General features: G+C 37.1%; 1 protein-coding gene across 1 annotated transcript in view; it reads left to right on the top strand.

Moving 5' to 3' along the window:
- Positions 1 to 21,565, top strand: part of WDR7 (WD repeat domain 7) — a 261,730-nt gene that overhangs the window by 175,995 nt on the left and 64,170 nt on the right. The window contains exon 24 of the mRNA XM_058168102.1: positions 14,223 to 14,409. Coding sequence (XP_058024085.1) covers positions 14,223 to 14,409 — 187 coding nt within the window. The remainder of the gene's footprint in view (positions 1 to 14,222; positions 14,410 to 21,565) is intronic.

Genomic DNA, 21,565 nt, shown 5'->3' with positions numbered 1-21,565 from the left:
GCCGGCCCACAGTGCCTCTGCCAGTGAAAACGGAGCTCGGGAGGGCCGCATCCTCCTGGCCCCCATTTTCAGCCATTCATTCATTTCATTCATTTATTAAATTTCTATACCGCCCTTCTCCCGAAGGACTCAGGGCGGTTCACAGCCAACGTAAAACAGAATTCATATAATATACATAGATAAATTAAAAACACTGTAAAAATCTGATTAAATTTTGGCTAACAATTAAAATTAAGTTATTAAAATCAAATAATAAAACCCCAGTTAAAACACAACACATTAGGCTAGCCCTGCGCGAAGAAACAAGAGCGTCTTGAGCTCGCGTCGGAAGGTCCGGAGGTCGGGGAGTGATTGTAACCCCGGAGGAAGCTCATTCCAGAGGGTAGGAGCCCCCACAGAGAAAGCTCTCCCCCTGGGGGTCATCAGCCGACATTGTTTGGCTGATGGCACCCTGAGGAGACCCTCCCTGTGGAAGCGCACAGGTCGATGGGAGGCTACCGGTGGCAGCAGGCGGTCCCGTAAATACCCCGGTCCTAAGCCATGGAGCGCTGCAGGCCTCCTGCAGTGAAAACGCCTACCTCAGCTACACCCACCCCAGCCCCCCAAGGTCAAACACAATCCTGATGCAGCCTTCAATGAAATCGAGTTTGACACCCCTGCTCTACAGTATTCATGAGTATTCTGATTTAGCATCAGGGTAGTTAGCCATGATGTGATGCTTAAGATCTGTGTAAGAAGTGAGTATAAATATGAATTATGCCTTTTCCTTCTGTTGATATTAATCACAGAATTATTGGATTGGATTTGCCCATAACTTGCACACACAAGTTTTATCTTAATTTGACTCAATAAAATAATTTAATGCCCTGTCAAATTATTCATCCTGTGGCAAAATAATGTTTTAGGCTTGCACTCCTCTTTCGACTTTTCAACGATCACGTTAAATGATACTTTAAATGTAGAGGTCACGAGCTTTTTTTTTTTTTTTAATAGTCTAAATGAATCAGGTGCCTGCTTGAGAAACACAGTACATTGATTCTCTCGCCCTCTAGATAATAAACAAATTTGGGGGCCCAAAATTATTTACTGTTTCCATAGCGCTGTAATATAGCATCATAGTCGAACTAAGAATCCACTTAAAAACTGGTGGAGCTGGATTCTCTCTATAAATTGAAACAAGTCTGAGCTAAAGCTCATTTACTGTCTTGGAACAGAATTGATCGTGCTTTCACATTTGATTCACCCACTGCAGATTTTGAGAGGAAGAAAAATGGCATTGTTCAGTCAGTTTAACTAGGCTAGAGTTAGAGAGAAAAGACTGGCTGATTTAATCCTTTTCTGTCTCTGAGGCCGACTTTTATTAGAATTTTGGGCTCATTTGAATGTATTTTAGGTACAGCGCTAATATTTATCCATTTGGGCTTTTCTATGAAAAAATGTCCGCAGAAAATAACGCTGCTGCTTTCTATAACTTTGTAGAGTTGATTAGAGGTATACCAGAATAATGTCCCAAAAATCCAGGTGTAGCTTACGCTATGAAATATGACATACAACGGTTGATTGCTCCCTTCTTACATGTTTCTGAGCCCTTCCATTGCATTTGTGTGGAACTATTGATGAAATAGCTGCGTTTATTCTCACTCAGTCCAGGTCAGCAAAATTACATTACAGCATTTTATTACCAGCCTTAATTTCCCCTTTTGATTTATTTTTCATCTATTGAGATCAATTGCAATGATAAAAAAAAAGTACACAGACGTTATTTCATTAAACGCTCAGGATAAGAGGTTCTCAGTGATATTATTCTCATTTTTAATCTAACTATGACTATGGATTTCAAGCAGTGTTGTTTCACCTTTTGATCTGCATTTGGACAATGGTGAAAAATAAGAGATCGTTCCTGTTGTTGTTGTTTTCAAATTTCAATTAACGTTGCAAAAGTTGGCTGATACGGTATTTAAAAATTCCTCATCTGCCAGATTATGCTGATTGCCAATCAACTGAGTACAACAATATAGCTGGTTTGACAGTTTGTTCCAAAGCCTCTGGGCCATTGCTGAAAAATTGCAGCTTTTCTCTGCCAATGTCTTGATCCCCATTAATGATGATAACTGAGCAGTGACTTACATAATAATTTGAGTCAGTAGAAAGAGGAATTCCATATTCAGAATTGGACGCCTCATTTCTGTTTTAGTTTCCAGTCATCAAGTACATTTCCTATGTTTTTTCCCATAATTAACAATTAACATTCATTTAATAGGTGCTGAGATCTAAAGTATTTACAGGTAGTCCTCGACTTATTACCACAATTGACCCCCAAACTTTCTGTTGCTAAGCAAGGTATTTAAGTAGTTTTGCCCCATTTTATGACCTTTCTTGCCACGGTTGTTAAGTGAATCATAAGGACCATAAGGGGCGTGCATAAGCGCACAAACGTGCCTACCGTTCCTGTCCTATTGTTTTTCTTTTCTTCTTCCTATATATATATGCTTATACCTCCTAATATTTACTCATATATATGTTTATATACTATATAATCTTTTTGTATGATGTTGTGACAAAATAAAAAAATAAATGAATCACTGCAGTTGTTATATTAGTAACACGGAGTGTTAAGTGAACCTGGCTTTGACTTTGCTTGTCAGGTCACAAAAGGTGATCACATGACCCTGGAACAGTGCAACAGTCATAAATACATGCCAGTTGCCAAGTGTCCAAATTTTGACCATGGGGTTGCTGCAACAGTTGTAAGTGTGAGGAACAATAAGTCACATTTCTCAGCGCTCTTATAACTTTGAATGGTTGGTGGACTAACTGTATTAGCTGCAGCCTGGCTGCATATGTTTTATTCACATTGTCTGCTTTTGACTTTTGTGCAAATTAAAGACAGTCCCTTTTCTGTTTATGTCCCCTATAATCTCCATTTCAGGATAATTGCAGTTTATTAAGTACGATTGCATATTATTTATTTCTACCTCATATTCTAGCATACGGTAAAATTAATGCATAATTCCCATATTGCAATATTTTGGGTCAACAATGTAATATTTATTTTCAACAAGAATTCTGATATTTACTTATACTTACATCATATAGTCAAATGTAAAAAGAAATATAAAAATCCAGGTACCCTGAAAGCAAGAATGAGGATCAGTAAACCTTGATTTATTTCAGGTTTCTTGAAAGCAAGATGTTCAACTAAAAATCAGTGTCTAGTCATCCATTCCTCGCTTCTACCAGTCATTAAGCAAATGCTGGGAGAAATTATCTTATTCTGGTGTCAGTCAATGCAGACACTTAATAGCATAGTGATTCCTAGGCTGTTTTTTTGCATCATTGAATCGCTCATCTCTTCAGAATGATGGAGTGATTAGGATTTAGAGAATTGTAATGACATGTCTTTCAGGGACTAGTGGGAGAAATTCTAGAAATGTAGTTGACGAGTTTATTTAGAACAATCGATGTACAGTGATACGTTGTATTTAATGAAAACACCCCTTTGAGGCTAATGATGCTGTTGCATTGGGCATCTTGGTCTTATGGGAGAAAAGGAATCCAAAACGTTGATTTCCAGTGTACCGTATATTGAGAAACAAATGCTTCCAATCATATTTGTAATAATACCATGTCAACAAAGGAATTGTGGGCCTGAAATGAAAGGAATAGACGTCTTTGGCAATTAGCTGACATAGCCAATCCACATCGAGAAGCCCAAAACACAGTGGCAGGTGTGAGTCTTCTGGTTTTGGTGTCAGACTTGTGACATTTCTGATATCTGTGTCAAATGCTTTTAAATTCCAGTTAAGGTTTTTACTTTCTACTTTCTGGATAAAAGTTAGAACTTGTGGACATTTAAAGCATTGCTCTCATTCTGCGGAGGTTTTCAAGTAGAGACAACAGATCACAAGTAGCGCAGCGATCAGATCATTGTTGGAATTACTTATTTTATATGTTTATTCATTTTGATGCAATGTGCCAAATGTTTCAAATTTAAACAACGGGATGTTACAAACTTTGGGTTCTGGTATATCCTGTTCAAAATTGCCATTTTACAGTAATTGATTTGACCTTAAAACGGTTGAAACTGGATATTTTACCAGTCTGTTGTTTTTAATTGATATGCCTGCCATTCCGTCACTGATGGAGTCAAGGCTACTGGTAAAAATGAAGACATTGTATTAAGATGTTCAATATTATTTTTAAAATACATGAAGTCCCAAAACTGACATTAATTAATTTAAGTGATCTAAGTTAATAGCTTAACTCCTTTTCTAGAAGGTAGAGTAATGCAGAAGGAGTCTAGCTGGCAGACTGGTTCTTTACCTTAGTCCCGATTGTCTAAACCTGAGCTGTTCATTTATACAGGTAGCTCTCAATATGCGACCATAATTGAACCCAAAATGTCTGTTGCTAAGCAGAACATTGGTTAAGTGAATCTTGCCCCATTTTGCAATCTTTCTTGCCATAGTTGTTAAGTGAATCACTGCAATTGTTAAGTTAGCAACATGGTTGTTAAGTAAATCTGGCTTCCCTATTGTCAGAAGGTTGCAAAAGGTGATTACATGACCCCAGGAGACTGCAACCATCATAAATATGAGTCAGCTGACAAGTGCCTGAATTTTGATCACATGACCACAGGGATGCTGCAACGGTCATAAGTGTGAAAACGGTCATAAGTCACTTTTTTCAGTGCTGTTGTAAATTTAAATCAGTCACTAAATGAACTGTTGTAAATCGAGGACTACTCATCTTCAGAATTCACCCTGTTTTCCTAAAACTATGACTACTTATATGCCCAATTAACTATAGAAATCATTGTAATTCAGTATTCAATATTAGTAGAATTTTCTAATTATAAATTTTTCCTAAATTGTAAGGTGAAAATTAAATTAAAATTTGAAAAGTATACTCACATTCTGTTTGCTTTCATGCCTATTCTCCATTGAGTGTTTAACTTTTGTTTATTGCCTCTGGAACGTAGGAACAAAAAATTTTCAACTAGCACAAAAATATGTTTTCTAGCATAGATGAGGAAGCCATCTTTAAAACCTTTGCACTTTTTTATGGCAGTAGCATAAAAACTGACGGGTAAATTAGAATAAGATTTTAGACCTCTTTAATAAAACAATTAAAGTAGTGAAATGTGCCTTGCCATTTTAGTAATTTCATTGACAAAGACATTAAGGGCTCCGGGTGACATCTTGGTAAATCTATCGGAGTTCGAACAAGATATAAATATAAAAATTGTCTGACCTTCTCAGCAGTATTGCTGTGAAAGTCATATATTTTTATGTAAGATGCAAAGGGCTTGCTAAAAAGAAATAGCTGGATTGAAATGACGCATTATGAAGGTACTGTATTGTAATCAAAATTAGCAAATTCATATCCATTCCCTAATTCTAACTAATCTACAAAAAACTGAAATATTCTGTGTAAAAGAAACTTAGGAAACTTTTCACCTTTAATGTTATATTTCTGCTAAGTTTTTCTTTATACTTCTGCCGCTTTTATATACTCTTTCAGTAAGAGTTTCTACATGGTTCTGACTTCTATTTGTATCCACCCAAAATACCCTTCTTTCACATAGAAAATCTGACTCTTTCTCCAATCAGAAAAATAGTGAATCTTTTCAACATTTTTACTCATCTGTTTACTCAGAGTGTGCGGATGCAGAAACATTTTCCTTGTCATTCTCTGCCATTTTTTTCTTTTTTCCAGATCTGCCAATGTCCGCAGCCTTATTGCAATTTATATCGAGCTACGATAATAAACTTGTAAATAAACCCTGGGTAAATAACTAAAGGCGCCAGGCCCAGTAGATCCGTGCTAATGCAGTCCTTGGCTACTGTACCAAGGCTGGTGTGTATTGCTGGACTGTACTGGCATGGAGGCTGCTATTTTAGCACTAGATAATGGACTCAAAGGTTAAGAGCAAAGGATCGCAATGCAGCTTTTCTAGGGCTAATTACCTCTTCACTGCGCTGACTCTAATGTGACATGTTTATTGCCTTAACTAACAACTCATTAGCTTAGTTGATGTTTTTGTCAATATTAATTCGTTCATGTAAGCCAAGTCAAACCTTAAACAAAGATGTCCAAGGCTGAGAAGTGGGCAGCAGAGTGACTTTTGTTTAGTTCACCTTTTTTTTTTCCCTCCCTTCCCTCCCAGCTCAGTTTAAACAAGATAAATGTTGACAAGGAGAAATATCTAGTGTGCCAGTACGGAGTTGGTGTTCGTTCTCATATGCTTCAAAGACAGGCTTCCTTTACTTCCATAGTAGCCGTTTGCGAGAGGAGTATTTCATAAATTAAAACGCAGGTTTGGTACGGAATTCAAAGACCCGGTTTCTTGTTCTTTTGGAAAAATAGCCCAAGTTTTCCATAGGTTAAATTTGGGCAGATTTTTTGATTGGCTAGCTTCCCTCTCAGCTACTAAATAAATGGCAGGCAGTTTGTTCAGTAAACAAACAAAAAAATCAGAGCTGAGCTTTGAGAACTGCCTGTAAGAGAAGGGGGGGAAAAACACATAAAAATCAATACTTTGTCTCAACCACAGCAATAAGTAGCTAAATGAATGATATTTTAAAAAGCATACTGTATAATAGAATCACAGTAATGATCAATTACATTTATCTAGGAAAGTTACTTGTTTAGCCCAACATTCACATTTTACTAATGGATGATTGCTGCAGTTCATTATTTCAATGGGCTTCATTTGAAAATGAAAGTAATCCAAGACAAGATTCATTATCACAATTTGAGTACCCATAATTTGGAGATGGAAATGAATATGGCAGAGGCCTTGTGTTGTGTATAGGTTACCCCTCTGTTTAAAAGAGGAGAGGAAGGGGGAGGAAGAGATGTGAAAAGTAGACCTAATTAATTTTGCATTTAACAGGCTGAGAGCTGATGAAGTGACACAGTAAGGATTGGAAGATTCCCAGTCACTCCTTCTAACCAAATATAGCTATTAATGCCGATGGAATAAACGAAAATGTGGGCTGCATTTGTTATCTGTGGAAAACCAAACATAAGAAAAGTGCTTTATACCTCCCATGTCTTCATAGAGATATAAAGCAAAAACAATTGGCATCCATGAAACCTCAATGGAAACAACCAAGCTTGAATGAAAATGATGTCTGTTAGAGAATGGAAGCCCAATGTAGATATCTCTTAAGAAAACTGGACAAGGCAGAAACAGATAGAAATTAAAGGTCAGTTTTGAGCTTCTGGAGAGCCCCATTTGTAAAACCTAGATAGGTATACCGAGAAAGGAAAGTAGAGAGTAAAGGATTGGTTTTAAATCATGACTAAATGATTATAACCTTGTTGCTTGTATCTTTACGATTTATTTAGTTATATTTAGTTTCCTAGTATGATTTTGATTGTTTATTTAATATCCTATGACTATCATTAAGTGTTGTATCTTATGATTCATGATGAATGTATTTAGGATAGGATAGGATAGGATAGGATAGGATAGGATAGAAGTTTTTATTGGCCAAGTGTGATTGGACACACAAGGAATTTGTCTTGGTGCATATGCTCTCAGTGTACATAAAAGAAAAGATACGTTCATCAAGAATCATAAAGTATAACTCTTAATGATAGTCATAGGGTACAAATAAGCAATCAGGAAACAGTCAATATCAATATAAATCATAAGAATACAAGCAACAAAGTTACAGTCATATAGTCATAAGTAGAAGGAGATGGGTGATGGGAACGATGAGAAGATTAATAGTAGTTCAGATTTAGTAATAGTTTGACAGTGATGACTATGATCATGATTATCACTTATATCTTTTATGTACACTGACAGCTTATGCACCGAAGACAAGTTCCTTGTGTGTCCAATCACACTTGGCCAATAAAGAATTCTATTCTATTCTATTCTATTCTATTCTATTCTATTCTATTCTATTCTATTCTATTCTAAATGCTTTTAAAAATTGCCTCCAGTTACAGCTGCTAGCATAATCTGCAAAGACAGATCTAAATAGAAAATCCTTATAGTACTTCTATAAGAACTAACAGTTCATGTATCCCCTAACATTCTGCAAGTTTCTACTTATTCTTTTCTGCAAAGAAACCCATCAACACACAACCATTTATGAGTCTCGTCTTCGGTACTTTCTCTGATGCCACCATCATTAATAAAATATTTTTTGTTCTAAGGATCTGCAATCAATTCCAGCTTCAGCTCAGCATCTCTACAATCTTACTGTTGGCTGACTCAGACAGCAGTTCTTAGATGCAGAAAATACATTATTTATTCTTTAAGCCGTCGTCTTTTTATTCTCGTAGATGAGAGCAATGGTGGTGGATGGTGATGATGATAATTCTTCCATAATTATGCACTTAGTCTTGGGTAGGCCAGTAAAATGACTTGGGCTGGATCTCTCCTTTCCTTAGTATGATGCAATATTCTCTTAAGGGCAGATTTTGCGACTGTAACATGGTTGTTATTATTTAGTTTTCTTCTGTATAATGTCCCTAAGAACATTGTGAAGACATGAATCCAGATTTGAGCAGGTCTGTGTTTCATTTTATCATTATGGCAGTCCAAATCCATCTCACTCAATTTTGTTGGTTTTAAGGTAGCTGTGACCTTTTTCTAAATCCATAAATAAACGTGGCCATTGCATCCAATATTTTTATGAAAGTTTTATTTGGAAAGAATGTGGTTTAAGAATGCAAGAAATATTTGCAGATACGATCAAGATCCAGCCAAACCCTAGTGATAGGTGAGTCAGTTTGATCAAGTTGGATCATGTCATCATTCATTCAATTCTACCAATCTTAATGTCAGGGTTCCAAGTAACATCCCCCCACCCGCCACGTTATTTATTTTTATTTCCAGTCTTTATTTCCAACTTCTCAGGGTGGGGATGGGGAACCCTTGTCTTTCTCATAGTTCAGGAGAGAAACATTTGAAAAAAACAAATCATAAAAAGTTGGATCCCAGTAATTTTTGATAGTTACTATACAAAATAAGGAAGAAAGAGTAAAACATGGAAGGAATTGTTTCTTACACAGACATTTATGCCACTCCAGATTGCTGGCACTGAGCAATTTATAAAACTTTGATTTGGTAATTAAGGTTAGAAAAGGATGGTTTAACGCAAACAAAGAAAAACTTAATAACGATGTCAGCCATTTGTTTCCATGAAGGCCATTATTTTGGAACAATTGTTCCATTCCACCTATACCCATGATGGTGAACCTATGGCACATGTGCCACAGGTGGCACACAGTGCTCTCTCGGTGGACATGTGAGTTGTCACCCCAGTTCAGCTCCACAGCGCATGCACGCATACCTCCCGCCAGCCAGCTGGTTGTCAGGTCTCTGCCACGCATGCACATGTGGCGGGGGCATACAGGGGCGTGCACAACCATGCATACATACAGGGGGCATACATGTGCAGAGGGGTGGGGTGCACATGCGTGGGGTGGGGGCATGTGGGTGGTGTGCTTGCATACGCGGGAGTGGGGCGCATTGCATTTGGGGGTTCAGGCATGCTTTTTTTTAGGATAGAATAGAATAGAATTTTTTATTGGCCAAGTGTGATTGGACACACAAGGAATTGCTCTCAGTATACATAAAAGAAAAGATACCTTCATCATGGTACAACACTTACAACACTTAATGATAGTCATAGGGTGCAAATTTGGGCACAGTCTGGAAAAGGTTCGCCATCACGATCCTATACTCTCCTAAAAAGCTAGGTCTTCCCAGTCTTCCAGAATACCAGTAGGTATAAGGCTATTCTTGCCTCTGGAATTAAAACTATTTCAAAAGAGAAAGGTGCTCCTGCTATTGAAATTTGAAATTGGACTTTGGCTGTGGCTCAGCTTGTACTATGGATAGGAAATTCATGTTGGAGGAAATTTTGCAGTGGATTGTAATTATCTTTTATTTCTGTTCTGTGGGGTTGGGGGAGAGCAGTAGGAGAGGGAGAGAACAATTCTTTAAATTGCAAAGACTCGTGAGGTTAAAACACTGGGTTGACAATCGGCACGCTCATGTTCGAGACCCATTTCTGCTAGTGGGGCGGTGTGAGCTCCTGTCACACGCTCAGCTCCTGCTGACCTAGCAGTTTGAAAGTAGATAAGTAGTCCCAAAAGTGCTTTTTCAAGAGGCAATTGGGCTTTCTGGTTTTTCTTTGAAGACATTTCACTTCTCATCCAAGAAGCTTCTTCAGCTCTGACTGGATGAAGGGGAATGGGAGGATTTATACTCCTTGCAGACATCCTTCCATTCTCCACCTTCCACTCAGAACTTCTTGGATGAGATTTCTGGGAGTTGAAATTTCAATGTTGAAAGATATTTGGTTGGTTGGTTAGTCTTTTTGTTTGTTTAAACCAAACATTAGCATGGCCCTTTAGCTAGGGGGGAAGGATGCCCACGATGCTGACTGTTCTATCTCACCATTCTAACAATTTCAGAACAACTAATCAGTGGAACCACTTGCCTCCAGAAGTTGTGAATGCTTCAACACTGGAAGTTTTTAAAAAGATGTTGATAACCATTTGTCTGAAGTGGTGTAGGGTTTCCTGCCTAAACAGGGAGTTGGACTAGAAGACCTCCAAGGTCCCTTCCAACTGTTGTTCTATTCTAAACTCAAAATGACACTAATTTTTATACTAATGCTTCTATAAAATTCTATCTTAGATAATATGCTCAAAGCCTCAGGCGCTTTAAGGGCAATTAGAGGCCAGCAAAAACAACCTTTGAACAGTGCTGTGAAGAAGAGTTATGCCATCATTTATGTTCTTAAAGGGGTTCTTGTAACCTACTTCTAAAAAGAGGTCCAAAAAATGTATGGTGTACAAGAATGTTCTCCTAAATGTTTAATCTATATTAATTATAGATTACCAGTCAGTGGTAGAATAAGCAACATGACTAAGCAATGAAAGGAATTTTTTAAAAACCTCCATGTTCATAGTTGGCATGCTTTTTATATTGCAAGATCCAATCTGGGTTGGTTTTGAAATATTGCTGCTTCAAAAGGGACAATATGAATATTTTTCTTTTTTGTCAAAGAACAAACACAGGTAGTCCTCAATTCACAACAGTTCACTTAGTGACCGTTCAAAGTTACAACCATGCTGAAAAAAGTGACTTCGGACCGTTTTTCACACTTATGACCTTACCAGCATCCTCATGATTATGGGATCAAAATTCAGTCGCTTTGCAACTGGCCCACATTTACGACCATTGCTATGTCATGTGATCGCTGTTTGAGACCTTCTGACAATCAAAGTCAATGGGGAAGCCAGATTCACTTAACAACTGGGTTACTAATTTATCAACCGCAGTGATTCACTTAACAACTCAGGCAAGAAAGGTCTTAAAATGGGGCAAAATTCACTTAACAAATGTCTCACCTAACAACAGAAATTTTGGGCTCAATGGTGGTCATAACTCGAGGAAGGCCTGTACTGTATTCTTCTCAGCCTGCTGTTCCTCATAATACAGGTAGTCCTTAACTTAGAACCATTTGTTTAATGACTGTTACAACAATAGTGAAAAAATGTTATTTATGGTTTGTCCTTGCAGTTACAACTGTTGCAGTCTCTCCCACGGTCACGTGTTAAAAATCTGGGCTCTTGGCAACCAGCAGATATTTATGACAATTGCAGGATCCCAGCATCATGTGATCATCATTTGCGACCTTCCAAGCTAGCTTCTGATAAGCAAAGTCAATAGGGGAAACTGGATTTGCTTAACGACTGCCTGATTCACTTAACAACTGCAGTGATTCACTTAACAACCATAGCAGTTGTAAAGTCAGGTGCAACTCACTTAATAACCATCTTGCTTATTAATAGAAATTATGGTTCTATGCCATAATATGGTTCTATGCCATAATAAAAAAGCCAATTTTAAATTTTCCTTTTTAAACTGGTTTTAATTTTTGTATTAATTGTTTTACTTTGGCTGTAAACCGCCCTGAGTCCTTTGGGAGAAGGGCGGTATAGAAATTTAAACAATAAATAAATAAATCAAAAATGGTTCCAATAATGGTGTTTGTAATTCGAGGACTACCTATATGATGATAGTCTCAGCAACTTTAAGCCGGGTGAAATTCAACTGATGTCTCTGAAATCAGTTTTATTATTCAACAGCAGCACTCACCTACCATCCCAGCAGGCTAAAGCACAGCCAAGTGCAGAACACAGTGACACTCCATTTGTTTGGTTGAAAAAACAACAACAACCCAGCTTCTAGTTTTTCTGAATTATTTATTCCCTTGCAAGAGTGTAATACTTTTTGTTCAAATGGAACAATATTCAAACTTTGCAACCCACTTGTGCTAAAGTACTTTTTTCTTTTTTCCTTCCCCATCCAAGTGATGTGTTGATCTTTTGTAAATCAATTGGGAATCCTTTTCTCTAGGAAGTTTAAACTATGTAACGAGGTGTTTAAACCGTGAGCCGCAGGTAGCGCAGTGGTTAGAGTGCAGTACTGCAGGCTACTTCTGCCGACTGCTGGCTGACTGCAATTTGGCAGTTCGAATCTCACCAGGCTCAAGGTTGACTCAGCCTTCTATCTTTCCGAGGTCGGTAAAATGAGATTGATTGTTGGGGGCAATATGCTGACTCTGTAAAACTGCTTAGAGAGCCCTGTGAAGCGGTATATAAGTCTATGTGCTATCGCTATGTGGAATAGTTATTATGATCAGGAGTTTTAATGTACGTTTTCTAGCTACCCCCTATTGATAAGTAATAACTGGGATGGGTGTCTAATAATAGTTGATTTGAGATCTTGAAGTAAAAACTCTGTGCTCTAATTTTTAAATAGTTGCTTAGTTTTCTGAAGCATTTCAGAAAACTGGAAGGTACCCATGGGGTACATGTGGTCCCTGCCACAATTGCCACCACTTTGTAAGGAAAAAGAATAGGGAGGCAGGAAGGTTTGGTTAAGAAACATTCTCTACCAGTTTACAACTCCCCACATTTAGATGATAGCTATTAATAACTAGGCAAGTCTCAAAATTAATTGCATTTTTATTTATTTCTTATTTATTTATTTATCTATTTAAAAGATGTGTTTGTCTGGCTATCTTAAAACCACAAGTCTGGGCAATTCACAACACGGACCTAAAATAAAACATCATAAAACAGTAAAAGAACAAAAAAAGTAAAATAAGTGTGCCCACTAGTCCAAAAGCCCATTTTTGCCTTCTACAAGTGAAATTTTTGTTTTTGATAAATTAGCAGAGAAAGGAAATTGAGTTTAGAGATGGATAATGGATTAGTTGTGGCTTACCTTATTTAATTCTTTTAACAAAAAATTGAACAGCCATGTCTATAAGGGCACCCTTGTTTACATTCTCTTGAGATTTTTATTAATTATTTGCTCTAAAGATTTTCCAATCGTACGAAAAGAATTTTTAAATCGGAAATGGTCAGAGTTGTTGGTATATGTTTGAGTTATTTTCAGTAGGTAAGCAAAACTTTCTGACTCCCAGCAATTTTCATACAGCAAGTAAAAGTCAGGTTGAAAGAAATCTCAGATTTAGCCTTCTGCTTGTCATTTTATTTCAATCTCTCTATCTCCCAGTTCTTAAATGAAGACTAATTAAGCTTTCCCCCCCGCCACTCAATTCAATTGAGAGATACCTTGAATTCTAATCCTAAAATCATGGATTATGTGATTTTTAATTCTGCACATTCTAAGGTTGCTGGGTTGGAGAAAGATAGAGCTGAATTTTATACTGGCATTAATATGCTGTGAGAATCCCTTCTCTCACACAATTATGTTTGGAAGAGTTAATGGTAAAAGGAAAACAGGCCACCAAAGAACACGATGGCTGGACATCATCAAAGCTGACACCAGCCAGAGCATAGAAAAAACAACAAAGCAGTGCAAAATCGGAATATGTGGAGAGACCTGGCCCATAGAATCACCAAAATAGGACAGGACTGTATGGATACATCACCATCTCCCACAATGCAAATGACTGTACATATAGCTTATTGCAACTCATGGGGTATAAGAAGGAATTGCTTTCCATTATTTTTATACATAAATACACACACATATAAATACATACATACATTCTTACCTGAGCTGCATTTTTACTATTGGCCCCAGTTAGCAAACTGGATAGAGGAACTCTTAACCAGTAACCCCATAAGCTTCCAATCTGCCCAAATCATAATATCCGACATTTAGAGCTTGTTTTCCTAACCTAACATGTCTTGTTTGGCAGGCAAAGCTTTAACCTACCTTCTGCTGCAACCTCCCAGTCCGAAGCTTCCTCCTCACAGCACCATTCGAAGAACTGCCATTGATCTCATAGGAAGAGGGTTCACAGTGTGGGAGCCTTACATGGACGTGTCTGCTGTGCTGATGGGCCTTTTGGAACTCTGTGCAGATGCCGAAAAGCAACTTTCAAAGTAAGCGTTTATCCCTTTATTTGATTAAAAAGGAGAAATGTTTTACGTTTGACAGGCCTCCCTTGTTTTTGATGGGGACATTTGCATTACGTTTGCAATGGTCCAGTTTCTGATTGATTGTCACTTCCATGAGCACATTTCACCTTGTTGTTGTTGTGGCCCGCTGGAGGCCAGCAGAGCTGGCACCACAGTCGGACAGTGAGGAGGTTGGGGAGGAACAAGGGCCAATCCTAGGAGCTGGAGAAAGCTCGGACAAGGGCTCTGCATCAGAGACAGAGTGGGAGCTAGACAGCAGTGAGGCAGAGGAACAGCTGGAGCCTGTTCCCAGTGTGTGCATGCACAGAGCTGCCAGAAGACAAGAACAACTCAGAAAGCAGGGTTGACTTGGGAGTAAAGCCACACCTTGGAGGTGATTGGCCCCTCCCATAGGAAACAAAAGAAGAGCGAATGGGGAGTGGGCTTTTGCAGGAAACAATTTGTTCGGTTGGTCATTTCAAGAGTGGAAAGTTCTGTTCGTGACTCTTAAGAGACTCTGTGCCAAGTTTTGCCTTACTCTGTGCTTGGAAACCAGTTATCTGGCAGCTTTCGAAGTGAGATAAGGTTTGTGTTGATAAATATTCCTCTGAAAGACTGTTTGCCAAGCCTTGCTGACTGTGAATGAAAGGAATTTGCAGTTGTGTAAATAAAAGGGGTTTTGCCGGGACCAAGACTCTGCTTCATGCTTTTTAAGGAAGCCTAGGTTAGAACAGTGATTCAAGACCCTTCACAGGCTTCTCATTTGCTTCTGGGTAAAGTTCAAAGTGTTTGTTTCAATCTACAAAGCCATATACGGCTTGGTGGTGCCAAGCTACCTTCAGAACTATCTCTGTAGCCAGAATTGACTCAATTCATTTGTCCCGTGAGAAACTCCTTATTGTCCCCATATTAGAATAGAATAGAATAGAATAGAATTTTTTATTGGCCAAGTGTGATTGGACACACAAGGAATTTGTCTTGGTGCATATGCTCTCAGTGTGCATAAAAGAAAAGATACGTTCATCAAGGTACAACATTTACAACACAATTGATGGTCAATATATCAGTATAAATCATAAGGATCGCCAGCAACAAAGTTACAGACATATATTCACAAGTGGAAGGAGATTGGTGATGGGAACCATGAGAAGATTAATAGTAGTGCAGATTCAGTAAATAGTCTGACAGTGTTGAGGGAATTATTTGTTTAGCAGAGTGATGGCCTTCGGGAAAAAACTGTTCTTGTGTCTAGTTGTTCTGGTGTGCAGTGCTCTATAGTGTCATTTTGAGGGTAGGAGTTGAAACAGTTTATGTCCAGGATGTGAGGATTTATGTCCAGGATGTCAAAGTCAAAAGTAAAACAATCTTGGTTTACTCATTTGAAATACTCTTCTCCAATTGAGTGTTATGCGTCTTATTCATTCCTTTCCTCCCACAGAAAATTTAGTCATGCTATCCTGGTTTCTAGGAAACAGTTCAATCCTACATTTATGGTTTAGACCAGGGGTCTCCAACTTTGGCTACTTTAAGACTTGTGGACTTTAATTCCCAGAATTCCTCAGCTAGCAAAGCTGGCTGCGGAATTCTGGGAGTTGAAGTCCACAAGTCTTAAAGTGGCCAAGGTAACTTGGAGACCTCTGGTTTAGATTTCATAAGAAAGCCATGATAGCTTTTCTACTGTATGAAATCAGAAAGAAAAGGTAGAAAGAAAGAGAGAGCATGTGAACATATTAATCTTAAGCAAATAAATAATGGTTTATCTATTTAATTTTGCATGTGAGTTGAGACAAGTAGGGAATAAACTTTTCATATCCCTCAGGAGTCTAAACTGCACATTCCCTGTATCTTTTCTATTTTACTTAAAATAGAATTTGCTTCATCTTGTTGGTTTTTGATGGCATGTCATTGTTATTTTGTTAAATATAGCAATGGAGAAACTTCTCTCCCTCTCTCTGTTGTTTTATATTTATATTTGTTTCATGACCTGCAGTTGGATCTTGCAACGTTAAGCTCATTAATTCATATATACATCGTGCTTGTCCTTCAGTGACAATGAATATGCATATTTACTGTAAAGAGAAATTTATAAGAATATGCCCATCCTTTTTTTTTTCCTATTAAAAATACACTCAAATCTGTTTGAAGTAGTTACATTTTAGCAATATAACATTCTACAGAGGATGAATAAATCCACAGAGATAAGTTTTGTGTATGTGTTATTTTCTAAAAATCTTTTCTTTAAAACCAAGAACATTGTTCTAGATTACTCTTTCATGGAAATACAAATTTAAAAATCAGATTAATGAAAGCTTTCAAATATCCAGAGAGCTTCTGATTACTTTCAGAAAAACTTCAGTTGCCACTCTGTGTACTCCTTCCTCTTCCTTCTGTAGAGGTTATCAGTTACAATATCTCTATTTTCTATTCCTTCTTACTTATTTGTGGCAGACTTCACTGGGTCAAATTAATTGTGGGGCTCTGTAGAGCTTCCTTGTGAATTGTTTTTATTTTTGGAGGGGGGGGGTTAGGGTTAGGGTTTGTCCTTTGACAATCTCACTGGAGGCATCTCCCAGATTGTGTCACTGGATGCTGGTGTTGCCTACAAATTGCTTGTGGAGCTCCTTCCATACCAGTCTGGCTGGTCACTCCAAAGAACACCAGCTGTCGCAACCCACAATATCCACTGCAAACAAACAAGGAGAACCAAACAGAGAAACATGACAGAGATTATTTAATTGCAATCCTTAAAAATATCTTTAATGCATCTGGAAAAGCAATCCCTGCAAGTATGGACAAAGCAGTGAATATAAGAAAAACCAATACTGATATATAAACCTGATCTTTGTTTATCAACTTGAGATATGTGAAACAAGGTATATTAAACCCGTGGATAAGATCCATCTATGTACAATTTGCAGAAAAGTTAAACGCATTCCATTTTATATATGGAGAGTATATCAGATGTATGAAGAGGGTCATGATCTATCGTTACTCTTTACTTTATTAATGTGATAGCACAGTGGATATAATCATAAACCATGATCAAAACTCAGTCTGTTTCCAAAACTATTAACGGTGTAACATTCTTCTTTTGTAGGCTAAAGGTAGATTTTCTTTTGTAGACTAAAGGTACTATTATGAAGTATGATTATTTTTTAAAAAAACTTATCATAGCAGTATTTCTAATTCAGAAAAAGTACAGTAAGAAGAATCATCTTATTTGCAATAACAGTTGAAAAAAACCCACACATATTAATTTTTCAACAATACTGGCATAATTGCATGTATCCACATGTGTGTGTTTTCTTACTATTGTAAAATCAAACTTAGATAACTTCTTTTTGCATTTAATCTATGCCTAATGCAACCAAAAAATTAAATATGCATTATGTCTAATGCTAGAACCTAATCAGAGGAATTTAAAAAGTAGTAAAAATTATCCTGGTCCACGTATATAAACTATTTCAGTATCATCTCTTAAAATGTGCTGCCTTGAACATGTAAACATTTAGTGTCTGATAAATAGGCAAATCTAAAAAAATAATAAATTCTTGAGAAGAAAAATCAATCAAACTATAAAATCAAAAGAAACAAAAAAGAATTTTTCATAGACAAAGATATAAAAATATTGTGCAGTTATCACAGCGATTAGATGTACCAAGCCATTCCAAAGAGTTTTCAGCCTAATTGTGCAAAAAATTATATTTTTACTTAAGTATCTTCCTGCTTTCTGGAGGAAGGAAAAATTGATCATTGTCCTTCTGCTCACATCCTCTGAGCTATGAAAAAATATTTTCCATGATGATGGTAATAAAAGCTTTTTAAAATTATTATTCTCTGTAATTTGAATTATCTGAGTGCTTAACTCTTGCCCAATAAAACATAAAAATTTTGGTCAATTTTTACTATACTAGATAAAAGACATAATAAAAAATAATACTGAAATGTATTTTGTATTTTAAAAGTAATATTTCCCTCTAGGGAATTAGGGAGAGAAAGTCATATGCTGAGTTTTATTTCTTTCCCTTTCATTCCTGCATAACTAAGGTGTGCCTCATGTTTAGATACTTGTATCTAATAAAACACAATTTTGATTGTTACCAAATTTCTTCAGTCTGTTCTAAAATGTCAGAAAACGTTTTAAAACCTCAAGTAAGTAGGTTTTTTATTGTGGTTTTTCTTCATTGTCTTCCAAAAATGCACTCAAGTCCTGATGTTCAATGTTAAGCTTCTTTATCTAAGAGTTCTCCAATTCAGCTAAAGTTTTTGCCAACATAGATAACTAATATAGCTTATCTAATTTGAGTCTTTGTCCCTTTTCTGAATTATTTAACACATAGTACAATGATGCTGCTCATTAATATTAATTATATTTAAACATTCTACCCTGATTTTTAGCGTATGCTCAGAATCACAAAACAGGAAATAATGCATAAAAATACAATATTAAAAATAAATTTAGAAGAGTCATGAAGTAGAAATCATTAAGGTCATTATAAACCTTTTGAGTAAACTAATGTAAAATTGAAGATTATTGCCTGGATCTCATAGAGTGTTATCATTTGATATTACTTACTTAATATCTTTTACTTACTTACTTACTTACTTACATACTTACTTACTTACCGTATATACTCGAATATAAGCCGATCCGAGTATAAGCCGAGGTCCCCAATTTTACCCCAAAAAACTGGGGTAAACTGGGGACTCGAGTATAAGCCGAGGGTGGGAAATGAGGCAGCTACCGGTCGGGGAAACCCTCCCTCCCTCAGCCGAGAAGGCTGGCGGCTCCCCCGCCCCACCCTCTCACTGCACCGGCAGGGCTTCCCCGCGCTAATGCAAAAGCCCGCCAAGTTTGCGCCATCCGGTATAATGTGAAAAAAAGAAGAAAAAAAAAAACTCGAGTATAAGCCGTATATACTCGAGTATAAGCCGAGGGGACGTTTTTCAGCACAAAAAACGTGCTGAAAAACTCGGCTTATACTCGAGTATATACGGTACTTAGAAAAAAAGAGACTGAAATATCATCTCTAGGACAAGAATTATGTTTTTATCTGTGTAACATTTGCCTAAAAATTATATTCTAAAGCTTCTTTGATAATGATGATGTCCCATCATGTAAAGTAATTTTGTTATGATTTAAAAAGGATTTATTAATAAGTTTTCAGTCATTTCCATCTGACTCATTTGATATGCTTTTTTCTTTCAGATTTTTAAAGTTTGTAAGATAGTTGTTAAGTCTCTGTTAATTGAGGGCAAATCAACCTTTTCCAATTGTTTTCCTCAAAGAAGTCATAGCTTCAACATATGTTTTTATATGAAGTTGAAGCTATATGAACGCAAATGAAAATGCAGGTTTTAAATTTTGATTGGCAGAAATTTTGATTCCTAGATGCGATCCTTTTATTAAATTACCCACTTTATATAGAGGACATATGTGCCGTTCCCAAAACATTGAGGGCAGCTTATTTTCTCCAATTCAGCAATGGTGTTCCTTTATATTGCCTTATTCTTGTGGTGTTGGTGTTGTTGAACATTCCAGCTACCTTCCTTAAACAAACTTGGACATTGTCTGAAATCCTCAAAGGATGCTGATATCAGGCAAGGATAAATCGTAAGGCATCTATCACTATTTAATTTCTGGTTTCGGTGAAACGGGAAATAAGTGTATGTTATTACCACCGAGCTGTGTATTGCGAAAGTAAAATATTTTTGTCTCCTTAGGGAAGAGCTAGGCTCGTGTGCATGTAAGATTTTGTAGGAGCCTGTTCTGAGCAGAGCTTCCATAAAGACAAAGTACAGTTCTTCAAGATGCTGTTTTAGGCTCCCTGCTATACCTCTAGCTGTCATAAAGATTAGTATTGCTCTCTGTATACAGAGCTGCTGAATAAATGAATGTATCAGCATGTAGCCTTGAGGAGACCAATGCAATTTTCATCATGATAAATTGCATAATAAGCGAGAAAGTGTTTGCTTATTAATCCATAACAAGATTTAGATTGAAAATGGCCTGTTACATCCGTGACAGGTACTGTAGTGGCTGCAGAGGGACTTAAGAGGGAAAGAAATGGAGCAACAATGTGTACAGGGGGTTAAGTGTCCATCTTACCCTCCCGATGCCCTGCTGAGCTGCCCCTTTTTTGTGCCTGATTTACCGTGCACACAATAACAGCGCACAGCTGCCTCACTTCTGTCTGTGATGTTAAGCATGGTTTATAAAGGAGCTTTTATGTCGAGCGTGTGGTTCTGAGGCGGAGGGGGAAAAAAAATCACTTCACATTTATTGACAAAGGAAAACACATGCAGTGTTTATCTTTTTGTGTGTTTGGTGTGTGCGTGCGTGTGCGTGCACAAGTGTTGAATAAAATACATTGCTAAGCTGTAGTGTGGAGACCTTTGAATTTCTTCTTTGCACTTTGGCAGTTCTTTCTCCCTGCCATCTCCTCCATTTCCACCTACACGCCACCTCAACTTCCTCTCCAGAAAGGTTAAAATTATGGAAAACATGTTAACTGCACCCAAGAATTAAGAGTCTTTAACTAGTATTAATTAAGCTTTGATTCTATGCTTAAAGAGATTATAGAAATTGTCCTGACCCACAATTTGCAGTTATAAGAATGCAGTTTAATTCATCTTACTTGGATGCAGTTTGTCCAATGCACTACTGTGTAATTAAGCAGCAAAATGTATTTATTAATTTAGATATTTGGGTTAACCTAAGGAATTTGCCTGTATTATTTCTTGTTTTACTTCTGTTTCTTTCAAGAGAGCTCTAAGAAAACAGAAATCTTTCCATTTTCACATTAAAATCACCAGTTAAAGCCAGGAATGTGCAAGATTCCTTAAGAAGGAAAAGTACCAAAATGTATCTGAATATGAGAAGCACTCTGGAAGCCTAAATTTAAGAAAAGTAAAATTCTAATAGTTATATGCTTCTGGGATTGCCTAACCAGAGAAAAACCAATCATTTGGCATTAAGTCAAGCTATAGTATTTTCAAATGGGAATGAAAGGATCGTGAGTAAAATCCACGATTTTTCTCATAGAAACTTCAGTGAGTTAATAATAGAGCACTACGATATATGCAAATTTCAGTACTTTATGTCTGACTTGCTACCATGGAAACTTTACAAATTGTAGTG

Source organism: Ahaetulla prasina, chromosome 2, assembly GCF_028640845.1.
Source record: "Ahaetulla prasina isolate Xishuangbanna chromosome 2, ASM2864084v1, whole genome shotgun sequence".
Classification (NCBI taxonomy): domain Eukaryota; kingdom Metazoa; phylum Chordata; class Lepidosauria; order Squamata; family Colubridae; genus Ahaetulla; species Ahaetulla prasina.
The sequence above is the reverse complement of the archived record's forward strand: the minus strand, read 5'-3'. Positions and strand labels throughout refer to the sequence as shown.